Source organism: Neomonachus schauinslandi, chromosome 8 (assembly GCF_002201575.2).
Source record: "Neomonachus schauinslandi chromosome 8, ASM220157v2, whole genome shotgun sequence".
NCBI lineage: Eukaryota > Metazoa > Chordata > Mammalia > Carnivora > Phocidae > Neomonachus > Neomonachus schauinslandi.
The window spans coordinates 51931398-51952249 of record NC_058410.1 but is presented as its reverse complement, the minus strand read 5'-3'; the positions used below and the strand labels follow the sequence as shown (position 1 = coordinate 51952249).

General features: G+C 36.1%; 1 protein-coding gene across 2 annotated transcripts in view; it reads right to left on the bottom strand.

Moving 5' to 3' along the window:
• Positions 1 to 7740: 7740 nt before the first annotated feature.
• SESN1 (sestrin 1) overlaps positions 7741 to 20852 on the bottom strand; it is a 109626-nt gene continuing 96514 nt past the window's right edge. For both annotated transcript variants that reach the window (XM_044917252.1, XM_021693085.1), the window contains exons 4-10: positions 20229 to 20411; positions 17986 to 18228; positions 14238 to 14385; positions 13214 to 13326; positions 10964 to 11154; positions 9357 to 9501; positions 7741 to 8778 (exon numbers count right to left, since the gene is read on the bottom strand). In XM_044917252.1, coding sequence (XP_044773187.1) covers positions 8692 to 8778; positions 9357 to 9501; positions 10964 to 11154; positions 13214 to 13326; positions 14238 to 14385; positions 17986 to 18228; positions 20229 to 20411 — 1110 coding nt within the window. In that variant the 3' untranslated portion in view covers positions 7741 to 8691. The remainder of the gene's footprint in view (positions 8779 to 9356; positions 9502 to 10963; positions 11155 to 13213; positions 13327 to 14237; positions 14386 to 17985; positions 18229 to 20228; positions 20412 to 20852) is intronic.

The following is a 20852-nucleotide window of genomic DNA, read 5'->3' as shown; positions in this document are numbered from 1 at the left end:
AGGGGAGGAAAATGGCACTTACCAGCTCCCTTGTTTTCAAAGAAGTACCCCAACATGTTCCAAAAGCAGTATGAAGTGATCTGTCTCCTGTTTGCTCCCAGCATTGTGTAAACTGCTATTTTTATGTTACCTCTCCACATAGGCTGCTGTCTCTTTAAGGGTGGTGACCCAGCTATCACTTGCCCTCCTGGCTTACCCAGTGCTGAGTCAGCTGTACTTTTAAAGCTCCATGTTTCAAGTCCCACTGTTTTGTTTTGTTTTGTTTTAAATGACAGCTTTATTGAGATATAATTCACATATCGTAAAATTCACCCTTTTAAAGTGTACAATTCAGCAGTGTCTTTTTTCTTTTTTAATTCTTTATTTAAATTCAATTTAGCTAACATATACTGTATTAGTAGTTTCAGGGGTAGAATTTAGTGAATCATCAGTTGCATAGAACACCCAGTGCTCATTCCATCAAGTGCCCTCCTTAATGTCCATCACCCAATTATCCCTCCCCCGCACCTCCCCTCCAGCAACCCTGTTTGTTTCCTAGAGTTCAGCATCTCTTATGGTTTGCCTCCCTCTCCATTTTCATCTTATTTTATTTTTCCTTTCCTTCCCCTATGTTCATCTGTTTTGTTTCTTAAATTCCATATATGAGTGAGATCATATGGTAATTGTCTTTTCTTACTAGTTTATTTTGCTTAGTATAATATCCTCTAGTTCCATCTACATTGTTGCAAGTGGTAGATTTCATTCTTTTTGATGGCTGAGTAATATTCCTCTGTCTGTGTGTGTGTGTGTGTGTGTGTGTGTGTGTGTATGACATCTCCTTTATTCATTCATCTGTTGACAGACATCTGGGCCCTTTCCAGAGTTTTTGCTATTGTGGACATTGCTGCTATAACCATTGGGGTGCAGGTGTCCCTTTGGATCAGTACATTTGTATCTTTGGATAAATACCTAATAGTGCAATTGCTGGATCCTAGGGTAGCTCTATTTTCAACTTTTTGAGGAACCTCCATACTGTTCTCCAGAGTGGCTGCACCAGTTTGCATTCTCACCAATAATGTAAGAGGGTTCCCCTTTCTTCACTTCACATCCTTGCCAACATCTGTTGTTTCCTGAGTTGTTCATTTTAACCATTCTGACTGGTGTGAGTTGGTATCTCATTGTGGTTTTGATTTGCATCTCCCTGATGCCGAGTGATGTTGAGCATTTTCTCATGTGTCTGTTGGCCATTTATATGTCTTCTTTGAAGAAATGTCTGTTCATGTCTTCTGCCCATTTCTTTTCTTTGTTTAAAGATTTTATTTATTTATTTGACCGAGAGAGACACAGTGAGACAGCGAGAACACAAGCAGGGGGAGCAGGGGAGGGAGAAGCAGGCTTCCTGCTGAGCAGGGAGCCCAACGTGGGGCTCGATCCCAGGACCCTGGGATCATGACCTGAGCTGAAGGCAGACGTTAATGACGGAGCCACCCAGGCGCCCCCTCTTCTGCCCATTTCTTGACTGGATTTTTTGTTTTTTGGTTGGATACTAGCTCTTTATCTGATAAGACACTTGCAAGTCCCACTGGTTTTACAAACTCACAGAATTCAGCCTCTCTGGGCTTTTGTTTATTTATTTATTTTTTAAGTAGGCTCCATGCCCAATGTGGGACTCAAACTCATGACCCTGAGATCAAGAGTACCCCATTCCACTGATTGAGCCAGCCAGGTGCCTATGTGCCTCTGGTTTTTAAAGCCAAATGTTATGGGGATTAGTCTTCCCCAAGTGAGCTCTCTGGTATGAGGGCCTATTTCTGTCTTCTTTGCACATGCAGCTTCCTCCCTCATGTGGACAGCCTTCCTCCACCTTTCTGACCTTCCTAACCTTTCAGAGGCAGCTTCTCTATATTTAGTTGTGGATTTTGTTCTGCCAGTCTCCCGACCACTCTCTAGTTTATTGACTTGGATGTGGATGATATCTATTTGAAAATGGGGGAGAGAGTGAGGTCAGGGTCCTCCCACTCTGCCATCTTCCCAAGCTCCTCTCTTGTAATGTCTTTGTCTGGCTTTGGCATCAGGATAATGCTGGCCTCCAAATGAGTTTGGGAGTGCTCCCACCTGTTCAATTTTTTGGAAGAGTTTAAGAATTAGTGTTAATTCTTTAAATGTTTGGTAGAATTCTCCAGTGAAACTGTTTGATTTTGGGCTTTGTTGGGAGGTTTTTGATTACTGATTCAGTCTCCTTAGTAGATATAGGTCTGTTCAGATTTTCTATTTCTTCATGAGTCAGTCTTGGTAGGTTGTATGTTTCCAAAGTATCCAATTTGTTGGCATAGAGTTCATAGTATTTTCTTGGAATACTTTTTTGTTATATTGGTTGTAATATCCCCTTTTTCTTTTCTGATTTTACTTGAGTCTTCTTTCTTAATCTAGTTAAGGTTTGTCAATTTTGTTCTTTTCAAATAACTCTTAGTTTTTATTTTTTTCCCTCCCCTCCCCCCACAGTCTGTTTCATTTATTTCTGCTCTAAGTCTTATTTCCTTTCTTCAGCAAGCTTTGGTTTAGATCATTTTTCTTTATCTAGTTCCTTGAAGTGTAAAGTTAGAGTGTTGATTTGAGATCCTTTTTCTTTAATATAAGGGTTTATAGCTATAAATTTCTTAGCACTACATCCCATAAGATTTGGTATATTGTGTTTTCATTCTAATTTGTCTTGAGGTATTTTCTAATTGCTTTTGTGATTTCTTCTTTGATGCACTGGTTTGAGAATATGTTTAATTTCCACATACTTGTGGAGTTTCCAAATCTACTGATTTCTAGTTTTATTCCATTGTGAGCAAAAAGTTACTCTGATTTAAATTTTTAAAAATTTTATTAAGACTTGTTCTGTGGCCTAACATGTGTTCAATCCTGGAGAATATTCCATATGCACCTAAGAATGTGCAGTCTGCTGTTGTTGAACGGAGAGTGTTCTGTAAATTTTTGATAGGTCCAATGAGTCTATAAGTGTTGTCCAAATCCTGTTTCCTTAGTCATCTTCTGGTTGTTTTACCCATTATTAAAAGTGAGTTATTGGATCTCCTACTATTATTGTGTTGCTCTTTCTCTCTTCAATTCTGTTGTTTGCTTCATATATTTAGGTGCTATAGTATTTGCAAATGTGGGAGAGACAAAATATAATTGTTCTATTTTCATGGTGAATTGACTGCCTTGTCTGATAGTAGTATAGCTCCTTCTACTCTTTTGTTTACCATTTGTGTCGAATTTTTTCTGTTCTTTCACTTTCAGCCTGTATGTGTCCTTAGACCTAAAGTTAGTCTTTTATAGATAGCATATAGTTAGATTCTCTTTTTTATGTTATCTGTTGAGCCAATCTATGTCTTTTGGGGAATTCGATGCATTTACATTTAATATAATTACTGATAGGGAAGGAATTACTATTGACATTTTGTTGACTGTTTTCTGTATGTTTTATAGCTTTTTTTGGTCCCTCATTTCCCCTCTTTTTCCTTTGTTTCATTAAATTTTTTGTAGTAACCTTCTTTGATGTCCTTCTCATTTCTTTTTGTGTAAATTCTAGACATACTTTCTTTGTGGTCCCCATGGGGATTATATAAAAAAAAGTCTTAGTTATAAAAATTTGTTTTAAACTGATATCTTGAATTACATACAAAAACTCCACTCCTTTACATTTCTGGCCACCCCCACTTTGTTACTGATGTCACAAATTATGTCTTTAAATATCTTGTACCCATTAACATAGATTTATATTTTTTATGCTTTTGTCTTTTGAATTCTATACAAGAACTAAAAGCAGATTTATGTGCTCAAATTACAATAATACAGGTTTCTGTATTTGTTACATATTTACTGTTGTCAGATAATTTTATATTTTCATATGGCCATGCATTGCTCTGTAGCATTCTTTTGTTTCGACCTAAAGGATTTACTTTAGCATTTCTTGTAGGGCGGGTCTAGTGATAATAAATTCCCTCAGATGATAAATTCTGGGAAAGTCTTAATTTGTCTCCTATTTGATACGGTATTCTTAGTTGGTAGTTTCTTCCTTTCAGCACTTAGAATATGTCATTCTACTGCTCTATGGCCTATACAATTTTTTTTTTAAGTAATCTCTATACCCAACATGGGGCTTAAGTTCATAACCCTGAGATCAAGAGTCACATGCTCCCCCCACTGAGCCAGTGCCCCTCTGGCCTGTAAGGTTTATGCTGAGAAACCTGTTGAAATCTTGTAGATGCTCCCTTGTACAAGACAACTTTCAGGCTTTTTTTCTTTTACTTTCATCAGTTTGATAATAATGTGTCCCACTGTGGGTTTCTTTGGATTTTTCTTAGAATTGTTGAACTTCTTGAATTAGTATGCCCATTTCTTTCTTCAAATTTGGTAAATTTTCATTTTTCCTCTAAATAAATTCTCTGCTTCTTTTGCTCTCTATTCTCCAATAACGTATATTGATCTGCTTGATGATGCCCTGTAAGTCCCTTAGGCTCTCTGCACTTCATTTTTCTTTTTGTCTCCCTGACTTGATAACATCAAATAACCTGTCTCCAGGGTCGCTGGTTCTTTCTTCTGTCTGATCAAGTTTCCTATTGAGCTCTAGTGAATTTTTCAATTCAATTATTTTCTTCAGCTCAGAATTTGTTCTTTATAGTTTGTCTCTTTGACAACAATCTCATCTTGTGTGTTTTCTTTCTTTCTTTGTCAATCTTGTTTTCTTTTAGTTCGAGTATCTTTAAGGCAATTGTTTTAAATTCTTACCAGTAAATTCAGAGATCTGCATTTCTTTAGGGTCAGTTTCTGGAGATTTTTGTGTTGTAGATTAGGCCATGTTCCCTTGTTTCTTCATATGTTTTGTGAACTTTGTTGGGATTTGGGCATTTGAAAAATAGTCACCTCTTCCAGCTTTTACAGACTGGCTTTGCCCATCAGCCTAGTTAGAAGTTCTGGAACCTCTCAGACCTTTTTGGGGGATGTATCCCGAGTTTGTGTGTATAGTTTCATTTCAGGATATACATCTGCTTTTAACTGTTTGAATTTTCCTAAGAGGCTTGCCCCTGTTTCTTCTCAGGACTTTTCTGTTTCAGTTTTTATTGTATGTACTCTCTTGCCACCTATGCAGTGCCTGCAAAAGTATAAACTCCATGCTGTTCTAATGCACTGGTGTGCTCGCTTCTGTTTTCAGTGGCTTCTAATCAGCATCCAAACCATGCCACCACTCCCACTGTGCTCCAAGTCAGGTCTCAAGCAGCCCAAAGACAAACCAGAGTGTTGGACACAAGGTCTACTTTTTCCTTCTGCCCTGAGGGAGGAGCCAAGAATTGGGACTTTGTGCCATGCTGTGCCTATAGTAGAGAGAGGGGCTAGAATAAGTGTATTTCCATTAACTTTCCTACACTTTTTGGTATAGCTTCCTCCTGGTTTTATGTTTGCCTGGGTGCTGTAGCTCCCCAATTGGGCTCTAGAGTCTTCACAAAAGTATTTTGGTTCTGAGTGTTGTTGTTAACTCAGTGTCTCCATGGGAAACGAGGACCTGGAACTTCACTGGTGGTGTCACTTCCTATTCTTTTGGCTTTTGCTATCCCTTGACTGATACTCACTAGTCACAGATACATCTTTCACAGTATCTTAATGATGGAAAACAAGCTTATCCAAGTTTTATTTAAAACTAATTTGAAATACTTAAACCATTAGAAAAATAAAAATCTCTAAGCTTTTAAGTGAATTTGAAATTATCACCACCATTTATATCAAGATAAACTTAAAAATTACGGTAAATACAGATGTATTTGGAATTTAATTCTTATAGTAAGAGATACTGAGTTAAATTTGGCCTAATAAAAAATTTCCCCAATTTTTACCACAAAACCTCTGATTAAAAAAAAATTGAATCTTGGAAATCTCAACCAGAAATCTTTTCATGATTTAAGTAATTTTCCTCTTGTGGGGAAAGGTTTTGGTATCCCATAGAGGATTCTATTTTACCTTCCTCAATTATTTTGTCAACTCTTAGTTTAAAAGATTATAGTAACATTACAAATCCTGTGTGTTTAATTTTGAGAAAACAGTCCGAGTAACAGGAAACACCTGTTCAATGAGAGATGCTGAAACATCAACTTTGTATCACAGGCATGCCTTTATTTAGGTATAAGCATAATTTTTTACTTGTTAAAAGTTTTCATTTCAACATGTGATTTCTAAGTGATTCTATAAGCTTCAGCAGACTAAGATAATGCATTCAGCTGATCTTGTTTTGTGATCATCCTATTACTGATTAGAACCTCTAGTAGAAATTTTGTATATTTAAGTGTAAAGAACCAAGACCAGAATAAGTAAAAATTTAACTATATCCAGTGTACCCTTACTTATTGGGTTCACCCGTATTGCTATAACTCAGCAGCAGACAGAAAATGGCAAAGGCATGATGCAAATTCATTGGGTAGGACCATGTATAATTGTAAGCTAATTAGAAATGGACTTATGTTTCTTTAAATATAAAATATATTGATAATATCTTGTCTTCTCACCAGGATATGTAACTTTGAAGGCAGGAACCACTTCTATTTAAAATTGTGCCTCCACTCTCATCCATAATTATAAATTTGTAGGCACTAGGTCGAGCTCAAATGTTTTGATGAGTAGCAGTTATTACAACAGCTTTGATTAAATTTAGAGCTCAATTTAATGATTTGATTTAAATTTGACAGTATCTTTTTGTTCTGTTGTCAAATTAGTCTTTGTTTCTAATAATTCTTTTTAAGATCTTATTTTTAAGTAATCTCTACACCCAATGTGGGGCTCGAACTTACAACCCCAAGACTGAGTCACAGGCTCAACCAACTTTTCTTTTACGGGGGTGGGAGAGAAGTTTAATACATTCACCAAATTAAAGGACAACATACTGTAGATACTTTAGAAATCTAAACAAAATGTGAGGTGACCAACTAATGAAATTCACCAAATTTTGGTTAAGATTATTTTACAGTAATAGAATAACACCCATGCCTCCTTTTCTAAAAATTACAGCCAAAATAATTGAATACAATTCTAATTCTTTTTTAAAAAAATATTTTAGAGAGCACGAGTTGGGGGGGCGGGGGGGAGCAGAGGGAGAGGGACAAGCAGACTCCCTGCCAAGCTGGGAGCCTGATATTGGGCTCGATCCCAGGACTCCGAGAAAGTCGGATGCTTAGCCACCTGAGCCATCCAGGCACCCCCAACAATTCTCATACTAGCTTACATTCAGTATTAAGCTGTGTGAACTGTCCTACATGGCAAGGTTCAACAGGTCTATAGATCAATTATTATGTGGGCCTGAGCCAGCCCAGTGTCCCTTTTTTCTGATAATTCTTATTTGAACTCTAAAACCTCTCAGTTCAAAAGGGACAAGGCATGAGACCAAAAAATAGTCTTAGATAAGATCGTGAAGGTGCACTCTTCTTTGTAACCTTTAAAAGGACATTAAGAGTTTGCTGTTTAATAGTCTCTCATCTGATTACAGCATTATTTAAGTGTGAATCTTCTTGGCTAATAAAAGTAAATAGAATGGTAACTGGTTGTGAAGTCAGAGACAGCACATAAAACTGGAGAAAAAATGATTCTTTATTGAAAAATACCAATAATACTGACAGACTTCAAAAGCAATTCACGCTTCCAGAATACAAAGTATACTTAATACATTTTTTTCAAATATTTTTGCATTTCAAAGCATTTTTCAAAGTATACTTAATACATTTTTTTCAAATATTTTTGCATTTCAAAGCATTTTTGTAAATCAAATTTGACAACCCGACTAAAAATATTTTTCCAGCTTTATTATTTAAAGAGCTGCACAATCTTTAAAGTGGGGACCATGAGGGGAGCAGGAGCAGAGGGGCAGAATGCACCGGGGACTGCGCAGCAGTCTACAGCAACATTTCCCACAACTTCAGTGCTGGAAACAAAATACTGCACAAGACAGCTGCCCTCCAGTGTCACAGAATCTTGGGAAACAGCATATCAAAAGATAGCTAGCTTTTCTTATTTATACACTTTCATTTAAGATTGCTTTTTGAAGAAAATCTTTAAGAATGCCACTGGAGTTTAATTCATCCAATGAAAGAAATGAACTGTTACCATCAAAATGGTCTTTGCCTAGCTGTAATAATTCTATGCTTTTTTAGATGCAAAAAATTAACACATATGCAAGTTTAATTCGAAACCACACAAATTAGGTATGTAGGCTCAGATAGTAGCAGTGTTCACTTTTATACTAATAGCTTAACTGGAACAGCCACTCTATTCATTCCACCAGCAGAAATAGCAGCACCAAGATCTAAAATTCTTTATGTATAAAAAGCTTAGGTCATTATCCAACTCCCATTCTTTGCATGCTCCAATTCTTGTTATTTAACATAAAAGCAACAGGATTTGGAGAGTTACTATTTGCTGTATTAAAACAGTTACACAGCATCTTGTACTGTCAAAAAGCAAAATACTGTGAACGGCAGCCCTTCTTCACAGCTCCACACTTGAAGCTGCCAAGCAGTCACTGCTCGTGCCAGCAGTGGTATTTCCACAGTAACATAGCAAAAACTAAAGGAATCATGGCACAATGGGTTTCTGAATTTTTATCTACCATTGGTCCTGGGGCTTAGTACCATCCCCTTGTAGACTATGTCTGCTGATCATTCCATTATCTTTAATGGAGGAAAGGCATCAGGTCATATAGCGGGTAATGGCTCTCAGAGCGTAGAGGAGTTCTGCTTGCATCCTAGCTTCTATAAGAAGCAGATTAACATGAACCTGAATATAAAACACAACATTATTTAAGGTAGGGTTAAAAACATTCCCAATCAGTTTTTCAGTGCATCTAATAAACCCCCATTTTCTGTGTGCTCTGAATAACCTAGAAGTCTTGACTTTGTCTCAAAATGAAAGCTATGTTCTTTTTGGATAGAATATCGGATCACATCTCTTCTTGGAAGTTTGTTACATTTCAGAAAATCTAGACATTGCTTTATTAGAATACTAACTTCCCTGCCAAATCATCATTTAATAATTTAAAAAGATGGCTCAAAGACCAGACATTTCTATCTTTAAACAACTAAAAAAGAGCTCTTGCAGAACAGTCCTCTTTCCCCCAAGCAGTACAGCCAGGTCAGCACTTCTGAGCTGGGGCCAGCCACCTGTCTTCCCTGTCTTTATTCTTTCACTCTAACACTATAATGAGGTTCCTTCCAAGGGATACCAGAGACAGATGTGCAGGAATGTTCTTCTCTGGATTGGAAGAGGTGATGGAAAGGATTTGAGGGCCACTAGATTAGCTGAAGGAGAATGAGAATCACTGCTAAGTTAAAGAGCAAACCACAATAGGTATGTACCTTCTCAGAGTGCTTAAACTGCCTCCAGAAGCTATCATACATTCTTTTGGTAACTTTTTCAGGAGTGCAAACAACAGTTTTGATATAAACTTTAAAGCTACGGTCCAATAGCTGGTTAATTTCACCATAGTCATAGTCATCATATCTGTTAAAAGACAAAATGAGAATTATTATATTTTCAACATATAGTCTGTTTTCTTATGAAAGTATGGACATTAATAGTAAATTCTTCTTCCCTCTCTGTGTAGGCAGCTCTGTCCTCCTAAATAACTGCTTTACAATGTTTAATTGGGGGTGGATGAGTGAATATAAAAGGATAAGAAACACAGAAGTTAGGGAGATGAACAGAAAAGTTTCCAGTGCCCAAGCAACAGTATATATTTATAATCATAAAGAAGCAAGCACACTGAGGAAACTGTGGAAACAGTTTGAGTATTGCTGAAGTTAAGAATTCCACAAATTAAACAATGTTTAACTACTGCAATGATATATAGATGGTAATCCACTTATATAAATGAAAACAACTACAATTATCCCTTTTTTCCCTCATGTTTCCAGGAGTTTCTGGGATCAGATGAGGAAAAAAATGGTGGGGGGTTGGCAGACGATTATTCCAGAGGGAAGGATGAGCTATAGATGGCCTCACAGCGCCCACACTTAGGATAGGCTGTTCTGCTTTAAGCCAAGATGGTTTATGCACCCGTGTCTGCTCTGCCCCCATGGGTGATGGTTTCTAGAAGAGCCAGGGACTGAAGTCTCTTATTTGGTATTCAGTGGAAAAGGAAAAAAGCTCTTGCAAAGCTGGCTCTACTACTTTCTGGAGGCCCAGTCAATAGTCTGATCACTGATAAAATGAATAGCAAAAGAAAGCCTGATTTTACAGCTAAAATAATCAGAAAGTCCTATAGTGTGGAGTTTGTGTGTATATGTTAGAGGGTGGTGTGTGTATATACATAATGGTTGCATTTCCTATTTAACATAATATGGCTGAATACCTAACAGGACATGAAAGCTTTGCATTTTTTTTTTTTTTTAAGATTTTATTTATTTGACAGAGAGAGAGACAGTGAGAGAGGGAACACAAGCAGGGGGAGAGGGAGAAGCAGGCTTCCCGCCGAGTGGAGAGCCTGATGCAGGGCTCGATCCCGGGACCCTGGGATCATGACCTGAGCTGAAGGCAGACGCTTAACGACTGAGCCACCCAGGTGCCCCTGAAAGCTTTGCATTTTGATGATGTATCATGGGAGCAGGTATTCTTCAGAAGGAGCTTGAAAATAGCTAGGAGAACAGTGTAAGGGTATTAAGTTCCAAGAAGGAGATGATATCAAAGATGTTTGGTGACAAACTTTTCCTCTATGCTCTAGGACCAGCTTGTTTGCCCTCCCCTTCCCTGGAGGCATCTGTCCTTTAACTCTTGTCAATATCCCTAACTCCCTCCTGCCTAGCTAGGACAGAGTGATTCATAAGCAGCATAAAAATAAGCTATTGGGGAAGGGATGGTTTTGAGTATTTGTATATGTGCTTCTGTGTGCGTGTGTGTTCCAAGCACCTGAATAATTGAGCCCAGGGAAAAATATTTCTTTATAAACATAAGAAAACAGACTAACCTTATTCCAAACATGCAGTGAATATAGTTCCAAATAGCCCGTCTAAGCATTGAGGTATCGACATCTTTGTGCATTGCCATTGTATTATAAGTAAGATTGTAAGCAATGTGAAATTTTTCATCAATCAACTGTCCCACATCTGGATAAAGGCGATTTACTAAAGAATAACCATGGTCTTCCCAGCAATAGTCCTAAATACAGAAAGTAGAACAAATGCGAGTAATTAAAATGTAGCCAAGTATAGTTCTATGTCTATTGCTCTGTCGTATGGTGAGATTACTGGCAGTTGGAATCCACTGCCTTTCCAGTGCATCCTAGTTCCCAGCTTCACTTGCAGTACAGTCTGACGTTTTCATATTCTATACTGAAGCATGCAAGCTTTTTTAACTCAGTGAGTTTAAAAAACCAACGGAATTCCTTCTCTCTTACACACAGGCCACCCATTTTCAGCTTTCTCTCACTCTCTCCTCATTCAGCATCCAGAGGCAACCTATCTTGGGAGTCCTTTCTCCTTTTCCATTGCTGCAGCTATTACAATGGTCCTCAAATTTTGTAAATTTTTAATTCAAAACCACCATCACTCATTCCTTTTCCTCATACCTCCTTTCTCTTAGCACTAAGTTTCCTAATTCGTTTTCCTACATTAAATCTTCCTGCTTCCTTTCTTTCTACCTCAAGCAAAATAAGCCCCTACACTATTATGCTGCTCTCATATTAATTTTCCTGGAACACGTCTTTGATATGCTATCACTCTGGTCCCAAAATCTACAAACCTGACCAATTTTAAACTAGTTTCCCACTAATCAGAAGTAGGAATCCTTTGCTTGAAGCATTCAGCAGGCCAGCCAATTTCGTTATGATTCCTTCCCTCACTCTCTCAACCTAAGCTCAATTATTGCCTAGAGTCTCCTCTGCTTTACAATGCCCATGCTTTTGGACCATTTAAATCTCTCAAGTCCTAACTTCCTCCATAAAATTTCCAGTCCACACAATCTCTTCAATTCTATAACTCTTCCTTGTGCCAAATTTTTATCCCTGTAAACACAATCCTCATCAATTGAGCAAAGAAAATCTTATAGGTCTCAAATTTTCCTATTTCTGGTAAGTTATTAACATTAGCCCTTCACAACAATTGAGGAAGTTGGAGTATCAACTCATCTGAATTAAATATTTACCGATCTATTTATACGATAGACTATTTAAAAAGTATACTTAGGCTGCAGTGTTTCTACTAATAGATTTGATTGGAAGCAGTCTTACAAAGCTTAAACACAGAATAAATATTTGCTAATTGATTGATTCTCACCTTTTATGGTGGAACTAGGGAATATAGCTACTGTTGCTCCTGAGAGATGTTTGCAAAGCACTTTTTTAGCGTCGTGCCTCCTACCAAGCAAAAACAAAGGAGCCTGGTATCCTAGAGGACCACTAGGTCCCTAAGTTTCCATGGACTCAATATACACACAATTGAACTGAGGAAGTTTTACTGTGTATTTCAAAGTTAGTGACTGGGGAGCTAAGGAAACTGGGTCTACCAAACAATAATTCTACTCCCTAGATCACTAATTTTATTCACTCTAAGAGATAAGTACTAAGTAATTTTGGAATATGTGAATCCTCTCAAGGTTTAAAATTAAAACCCTCAAAAATTCTCATTGCTTCAAATAACATTCAGTACTGTTTTAAAGGAAATTAGCATAGAAAATTAATCATAATTACAGTATCCTATCTGTAAGAACTCACCCAAATTAAAAACAAAACAAACTTACTCTCTCTAAAGAGAATAAAGCATTATCTTTCACTTCTGATTTTTTTCATCCTCTTTCCCTCCACCCACATATATATATAATGCTTGAGTTGCTGGGGACATTTCTCTTGTCATCAGGCCTGGTGCATATCAGGGCCTCATTTTAACACTGGGGCTCAATAGGAATGGGGGAGAAAAACCAGTGCTACACATGCTACTATTATTCATTGTTTAGATATATTAGGAACTTGAGTTTTAGCACACTACCTGGGAACCTAACCCACTATTGTAATTGAGTTTTATGGATGAAGGTGTTTTGATTTCTCATCAACTGGTTTATAAACTTTAACAACACAATAAATGTATTTAAGGGAACTGCCTGACATAGAAAAGTTACTTCTGCAACATTTTGTAATTCTCAAATCCAGGGGACTTTTCTTATTTTAAGTCAGATTGAAGTATTTCTAACCCGTCATGTGTGTAACAGCAAGTCGCAATTTTACCTGAACTCGAAATGTTGGAACATGCATCCCATGTCTAGAGAAATCCTTATAGCCATAACTAGTATCCTCAAAGTGGCGAGATACATCTCTTGCTGGTGTGACTTCTTCATCATCTGAAATAAACAAAAAAGCCACTGAAAGCTTTTCAAAAACAAGATGCTAGTTAAAATTCATTTTACCTACAACAAGTAAAAATAGGATAACCCTTTCTCTGACACTGAGTAATCAACTAAAGTCTTAAAACCATAATGTCCTATAATATATAGTATGATCTCTCTAACACCTCAAAGGTCCTCGACAATTCTGGAATGGTGAATCATTTCTTAGCCTTTCTGGATTATTTTCATGTTTGTTTGAAGACAATAGAAACAAAAAAAACCCTTTTCCTCAAGGAGAAATAAGGTAACAAACATCCAACCTTCATTTATACAAATTTGATTTTTTCTTTGCTATTAGGAAACTTGGTGCTTTTAACATATATATACTCTTTATACCACTCTGTTATCAAAATACATTTTTGAGATACTTTACCTTTTTTTTCCTTTAAATTACCTGGTTTAAATATTAAATCCTATAGCCTGTACATAAAGGCCAAACATAAAGGATTCAACTTTGTTGTTGGTCTAATAAATAGCTCCTTTGCACAAATCATTGACTTCTAAAGCTGAAAAGCAGCCTTAGGGCTTTATGAACTCAATTTCCTAATTTTAAAGAAGAGGAAAAAGTGAACATTCATATGTTAAGTGACTTACATTCACAAAGCTTATTGGCAGTAATTTTAGTACTAAAACTCAAATGTCCTCTGTTAGGCTAGTGCTATTTATACTATAACTTCCTTTTCTTGGTTGCCTGCTTTATTTGTAAGTAGGAATATCTATGCAATAATAGCCTCTCTAAAAGGAAAAACATTTGGATTGATGTTTTTTGGATTGATGTTTTAAAACTTTTAAATTCTTTAAATAAAGTGGGCCTCTTTTTTGGTAAGCAACAGAAATTTTGATGACTATGTAATGATTGTTTTTACCTGAAGAGAAGACAAACATGCTCTCTCTTTTTTCTATTTCAAAACGTGAAGCCATCTCTTCCTGACTTGCCTCTTCTTCATCTCGACATTCCTGTAACTGCCTCATCTTTTCCATGAGGGCTTCGACCTCAAAGAAGGAATCACTTACCTAAAGAGAAAATACAATTAATGTTACATATGTCAGAAAAAATGAAATTTTAATATTATTAAAATACAAGTTCTTGTGAAACAGACTTAACAGAATATAGGAAAAATAGATGTTATGATTTTAAAGTACATGAATAATTTAAAAAATGGAATTATTTTGACCTGTTACATATATAAATATGCAGATTTTAAAATAAAAATGGTTTTAAGAACACATCATTTTTACCTTATAAAATTAGTAATGTCTTACTGTTAATGTTGTTTCAAGAATTAAAATTTAAAACTAGTTAATATAAACAGAACTCCTCAGTTAGATACAAAGTATAAGTGGTTTTCCATCAACTATGCACATTGGGCGTATTGTCAACATGCGTCTATCATTTTCAACTTATAGTAATCAGCTCTAATTTACCAATTAAGAATGAAACCTATCCTTACAGGGCTGGAATTCTCCACCTGACCTCTGCAAATGGGTCCGGCAGCTGTCACTTGCTGGGATGACTATAGCAGTGACATCTGTAGTGACAGGTCTGACACATGAGGACTGGCCAAGTGGGCTTGAACTAGCCTAAAAATATATACATCTATACACTGCTGCATCCTTACTATGAAAGTGGGATCAAATCTGTGGAATTTATCTTATAAAACAGTAAGATCTTCCAATTTCAAATCCCAGTGTTCAAATATAAAACCAAAGTTTTCTTCATTATAAATATCTTTTACTAGGAATGTTCTTTCCCCTACTCTTACACTCTTTTCTTGGCTTACACCCACTGGTCTTTCAGGTGTCAGCTTTTATGTTTTTCCTGTCCTATCCCCCCATCCTGAACCTTGTCACCCTATTCTCACATAGCACTCTTTTTCCTTCAGAGCACCAAATACAACTTGTATTGTTATTGCATGATACTGGTTTAATGTCTGCCTCCCTCCGACCAAACCTTCATAAGGGCAGGGGACCTGTCTGTTTAATTTACTAGTACATAGTCAGAGCCTAGCATAGTACCTGGCACATAGCAGATATCTGCGAAATATTTGCTGCAGAAAGCTTGTCAGGATAATTATATATTAAGAGACAAACAGTCTATACTACTAGTGCTTTATATTTTCATATGATCCTAACAGTTACACGAAAATACCCTATAGTAAACACTTTCTCTCACAATTTCGTGATGGAAAGTGTTTCTATGATGTATTGAAGATTCTTCTGGTACATACATCTCCTTTATTACTCCTGAGACAGAGTTGGCAGCCAAATAAAAAAGGTCTGAAAAGGATTATGTTGCTTAAAAGAATGACCCAAGGTTTACAAAACCAAACCAAAGCAAAAAAACAACCAATCAAGGTTTCTGTCAACTCACATTATTCTTCATTATACTATTTTATCTACTTCCTTCTAAAATAGCCAAATTTTAAGTATTCTTAGGAAGGACAATTCTTGATAGATTTATAGTGAATTAAGAGGAAAAGGAGACAAAGTGTATTTCTTTTGCTCCTTGAATAATCTGTTAAAGTTGCTAGTGTAAAAAAAAAAATGGCATTTCATTTTAATATTAAAATGTTAATATTGTATGAGGAAATTTTTTGGTTTTTTAGTATCTGTAACTGAGTCAGATATCGGATATATACCTGAAGAATAAACTTTATCAACTCACTGACAAGTGCCATCAGTGTGGGGTGTAAACCTTTTAAAACAGCCAACTCAACATCTGAGAATGAGGACTTTACTAGAGAAATTTAAAATTTCTATTATTTTGCTATTATCTCATGTAATAGAGGAATACCCAGAAATAGTCAAGTACTTTTTCTTTAGCCTCATGCTATTTTCTTTTTTTTTCTTTTTACCCTTTTCCCCAAAAATTTTATTGGGGGAAAACTATAAAACATTTACAGTACAATGTTTACAGTCACAATTTGTAGTGAACTGATTCCCCCAAATACATTACAACTCAAGTTTACTTGTTATATTAAAAAACCTACTTCTAAGTAGTCCAGAGTACATACATACATAGTGCCAACTGTACCTACATACAAACTAAAGCTACTGCTCATTCATCTGCTGTCCAGGAAAGCATTCCTGCCTTTCTGCACACACACATACACACAAAGTACAAGTTTTGGAATTTTCTATAATGAAACATGGCTTATTCATATACTCCATACCATTTTAGCATTAAGAGGTGGCCTCTTCACTTTATATGTATATCTACTATATACATATACATATGTATATCTACTATATACATATAAAGTGGTAAATATATTTTCCTTTTGTGCAGTTAAACCCATCCTACATTCAAATTCTCTCAAGCACTAATAGACAAAATACTTGTTGGTTGAGGAAGATTTAAGGCAAGTTCTGGCCCCTCCTAAGGCCCTGTAAGACTCCCCCCGCCCCATTATTTTCTTTAGCTTTGTACTAAATCAAAGGTGGGGAAGGACAACAATCCAACTCCAAGCATCCTAGCAACTGACATATACTCTCCCTTAGACCATCTCATAACCCGTATATTTTAATAAATAATCAGTGGCCAAAGAAGGGCCTATAACATTAATCCAGGTAGCTCAACAGAGGGTGAAACTGATGGTCTTGACCCTTGTCAGCATGGCAGTGATCAACCCTGGGGAAAAAAAAATATTTCCCTTCATGTGCTAATCTCACAATATGTAAATGCTACTTCTTACTTAGCACCTGATCAATGCCAGCTGGATTAGGCCTTTTACTTCTTTAGAGACATTTCATTTAAACCTCAACCTTGTGTTTGACCTTTATTTATACATGAAAGAACAGAGGCCCAGGGAGTTTAGGTAACTTGTCCACAGTCAAATATATACATTAAAGGTAATTCAAACTGTTTAAATCTGTTTCAAAGGAATAATATAACTGAGAAAAATCTATGCAAAGTATTCAGAAGACTGTGATGCTGTGATTTCTCTTTGGAAACATAACTAAATTTTCACTATAGCAAAAGAATGCAAAGGGAATTTTGACTCATTGTATTCAGGAAATTAAAACCTGCTTATAGAAAATTCAACTTCTAGTCTGTTTCAAAGGAATAACAAAATTGAGAAAATATAAAAGCCAGAGAAGGGATAGAAGTGAAAACATTTTAATAAATTTACATTCACTTTTATATATATTTGTGCCAAGTTAAACATGAAAAAGAATTTTAAAAGGAGAAATTTCCAGGTAAAGGCTGATTAAATCTTCTGGAAGATAATTAAGAAACTAGCCTGTTTCTTTTATGCAAAAGGAAGGAAAAGAATGTGATCAGCATCAGGGAGTCTCGGACCACCAAGCTGCATGGTCTCAGCCTTCCCTCAACTCGATGTAGCACCCTTCCAACACTAGCTGGCTCTGATGGGGCACATGCTGACAGCTCCTGATCCTAAAATTACTTGAGGGTCTTAAAATTTTATATATCCCTTAGCACTAAACTCTAGTGCTGGGCATTTAGAGGAACCTGCTGAGTGAACAGATAGAGGGGCCTAATATCTCTATGGACTTCACAGGGTGGGTTTTCTAAGGAGTCACATGAAAAAATAATAAAACAGCAATTACTGTGATTAGTCTTACGATGATCCTGTAACAGATAATACTTACCGAAACATTTCCTGCTGAGTTGACCTGCATCTCATCCACACTGTGATTGCCATTTGTAATGTCACAGATGCAGTAGTTACTAACCGAAGGAGGTCTGAATGTGTGGCCACCATCACAATGAATTTCTGGACTGATTCCACAGCCAAATGTGAATGAGGCAAGAGAATGATAGTGTGTGAGGAGAACTACTGCATGTACCAGTTCTGCAAGGGACCAGCTGTGTTCTTCAGCTTTTAAAAGTCCCTTAAGAAAAAAAAAAAATGAGAACATATTTATATACTGGGTTATGGTGTTGGTAAAAGTGAATAGTTCATCTTGGTATTTAATCTATTTAAAACAGGATTAGTCACTATAAAACCTGGAGTAAAATTATAATTTGAGATATGTAGAACCCAGAATTTGCTAAAATAATTTTTTATGAATTATGTATTTACAAATAGAGCTTAACATAACCTGATAATGACACTTTCATTATTATTTTGATTTTCTGAAATCCTGATTTAAAAATGTAATACAATGCATTTTGCTTAAAAGCAGCTGCCATATTTCAGATGCTGGATTATGAATGCATTAACTGTTGTTAGTTCAAAGTCTCAATGCAAATGTATTTCAAGTGAAAGCTACTGTATAAAATATACCCGTGTTTTTCTCTATTATCAAGCTTTCTCAAGGAATTTTAAAGACAGTAGTTTGAACAACTTGACTCTGAATATTCCTAAATCATCAAATTATATTTAAAAAATTATGCTCAAGGTAAAGGCTACGATTTTTCAAAGCCTTACAAATCTACATCCCTTCTGCTTCATTACCTGTTTTATAATCTTGTATAATTTTACATTACCAGATGATACAATAGACACTACATTAATCATATTCAAATCTTATCTTAATAAGATGCTCCAATTATATAATATCTAAAGTGTTCTATGAAATAGAAAGATAAGCCCAAACATATGTTGTATTTTTAAGAATTTCTACTGCATTGGGCGCCTGGGTGGCTCAGTTGGTTAAGCGACTGCCTTCGGCTCAGGTCATGATCCTGGAGTCCTGGGATCGAGTCTCACATTAGGCTCCCTGCTCAGCAGGGAGTCTGCTTCTCCCTCTGACCCTCCTCCCTCTCATGCTGTCTCTCATTTTCTCTCTCACAAATAAATAAAATCTTAAAAAAAAAAAAATTAAAAAAAAAAATTCTACTGCATGGTAGTTACTTTTAGAGAATGTCAATCTACCTTTATTCTATTAATAAACAGAACCAGAAGGAACTAGTTTAAATGGCATTTGAAAAAGATAGAAAAGATGCCATTTCACACCTATCAGAATGGCTAAAATCCAAAACACTGATACATCAAAATGCTGGTAAGGATGTGGAGAAATAGGAATGCTCATCCAATGCTGGTGGGAATGGAGACTGGTACAGCCACTTTAGAAGGCTGTTTCAGTTTCTTATAAAGCTAAACACAGGTTTACCATGCAATCTAATTCCTAGTTATTTACCCGAGTTGAAAACTTAGGTCCACAAAAAACCCCACAAAAACCTGTATGTGAATGTTTATAGCAGCAGGTCCACAAAAAACCCCACAAAAACCTGTATGTAAATGTTTATAGCAGCTCTATTCATAATTGATCAAAACCGTAAGTAACCAAGATGGCTTTCAAACAAACTGTGGTACCTCCATACATTGTATTATTCAGTAATAAAGAAATGAGCCATCAAGCCCAGAAAATGCACAGAGGAATCTTAAATGCATACTGATAAGTAAAAGAAGCTAATCTGAAAAGGCTATATATTGTATGATTCCAACTATGTAACATTCTGGAAAAGGCAAAACTATCGAGTAAAATGATCAGTAGTTGCAGGGGTTTAGGGGTTCAGGGGAGAGAGATGAGTAAGTGGAGCACAGAGGATTCTTAGAGCAGTGAACCTATTTTATATGATAGTATAATGGTGGATGACATGCCTTTGTCAAAACCTATAGAACTGTACAACACAAAGAGTAGACCCTAATGTAAACAACACACTTTAGTTAAAAGTAATATATCAATATTGATTCTCTGATTACAGCAAATATACCATAGTAATGCTAGATGTTAAGAGGAAAGACTGGGGGGAGGTTGAAGGGGGTAGAATATGGGAACTCTGTACTTTTCGTGCCATTTTTCTGTAAACCTAAAATTGCTCTAAAAAATAAAGTCTATTTAAAAAAAATCTCTAAGTGACACCTAGATACATTACTTCTACTTACCTCAATATGTTCTTTGGTAATAAGCCAAGGTCTGTGGGCTAACACTTTGTTAAGTTCTCCTAAATTTTGTAGTTTTTGAGGAGCATTCTCTAAACCATTAAGCCACTTGGGGTCCCCACCAACATGAAGGAAATCATTTACATGGAGGTTCACTAAGTAGGAACACTGATGTCTTGCTGCAGCCTGAAGAGAAAACAAAAAGATCACTCTAACTATAAATATTAAAATCTTCCTTTATAATGTGCAAAACAGCAAGTTTTTGATTAGTATGTTTGCAACTTTTCCATAAACTACAGAAATGCAGTTTTGTATGACGTTAAAAAAAAAAAAATCACATATACCATAGAAAGCACCTCTGAAATATCCCAAGAACAAACAAAATATCTGACAGAAGTATTTGTCTTAGAAATTGTATTTATATAATAACTTTCAGATCCTCAGATTAACAAACTTCAATTAAGGTGCCAACCATAAAATAACAGAGTATAATTTACAAGTTGAACAGGAGTAGCACCACTTATGTCAATGTGAACTACTTAAAATAGTGGAATAAATCTTGTGTTCTTTATTCTCATTTAATGGAAAATGGTTCTTAAGAATATATAAAACCTATTTCTTTTTACG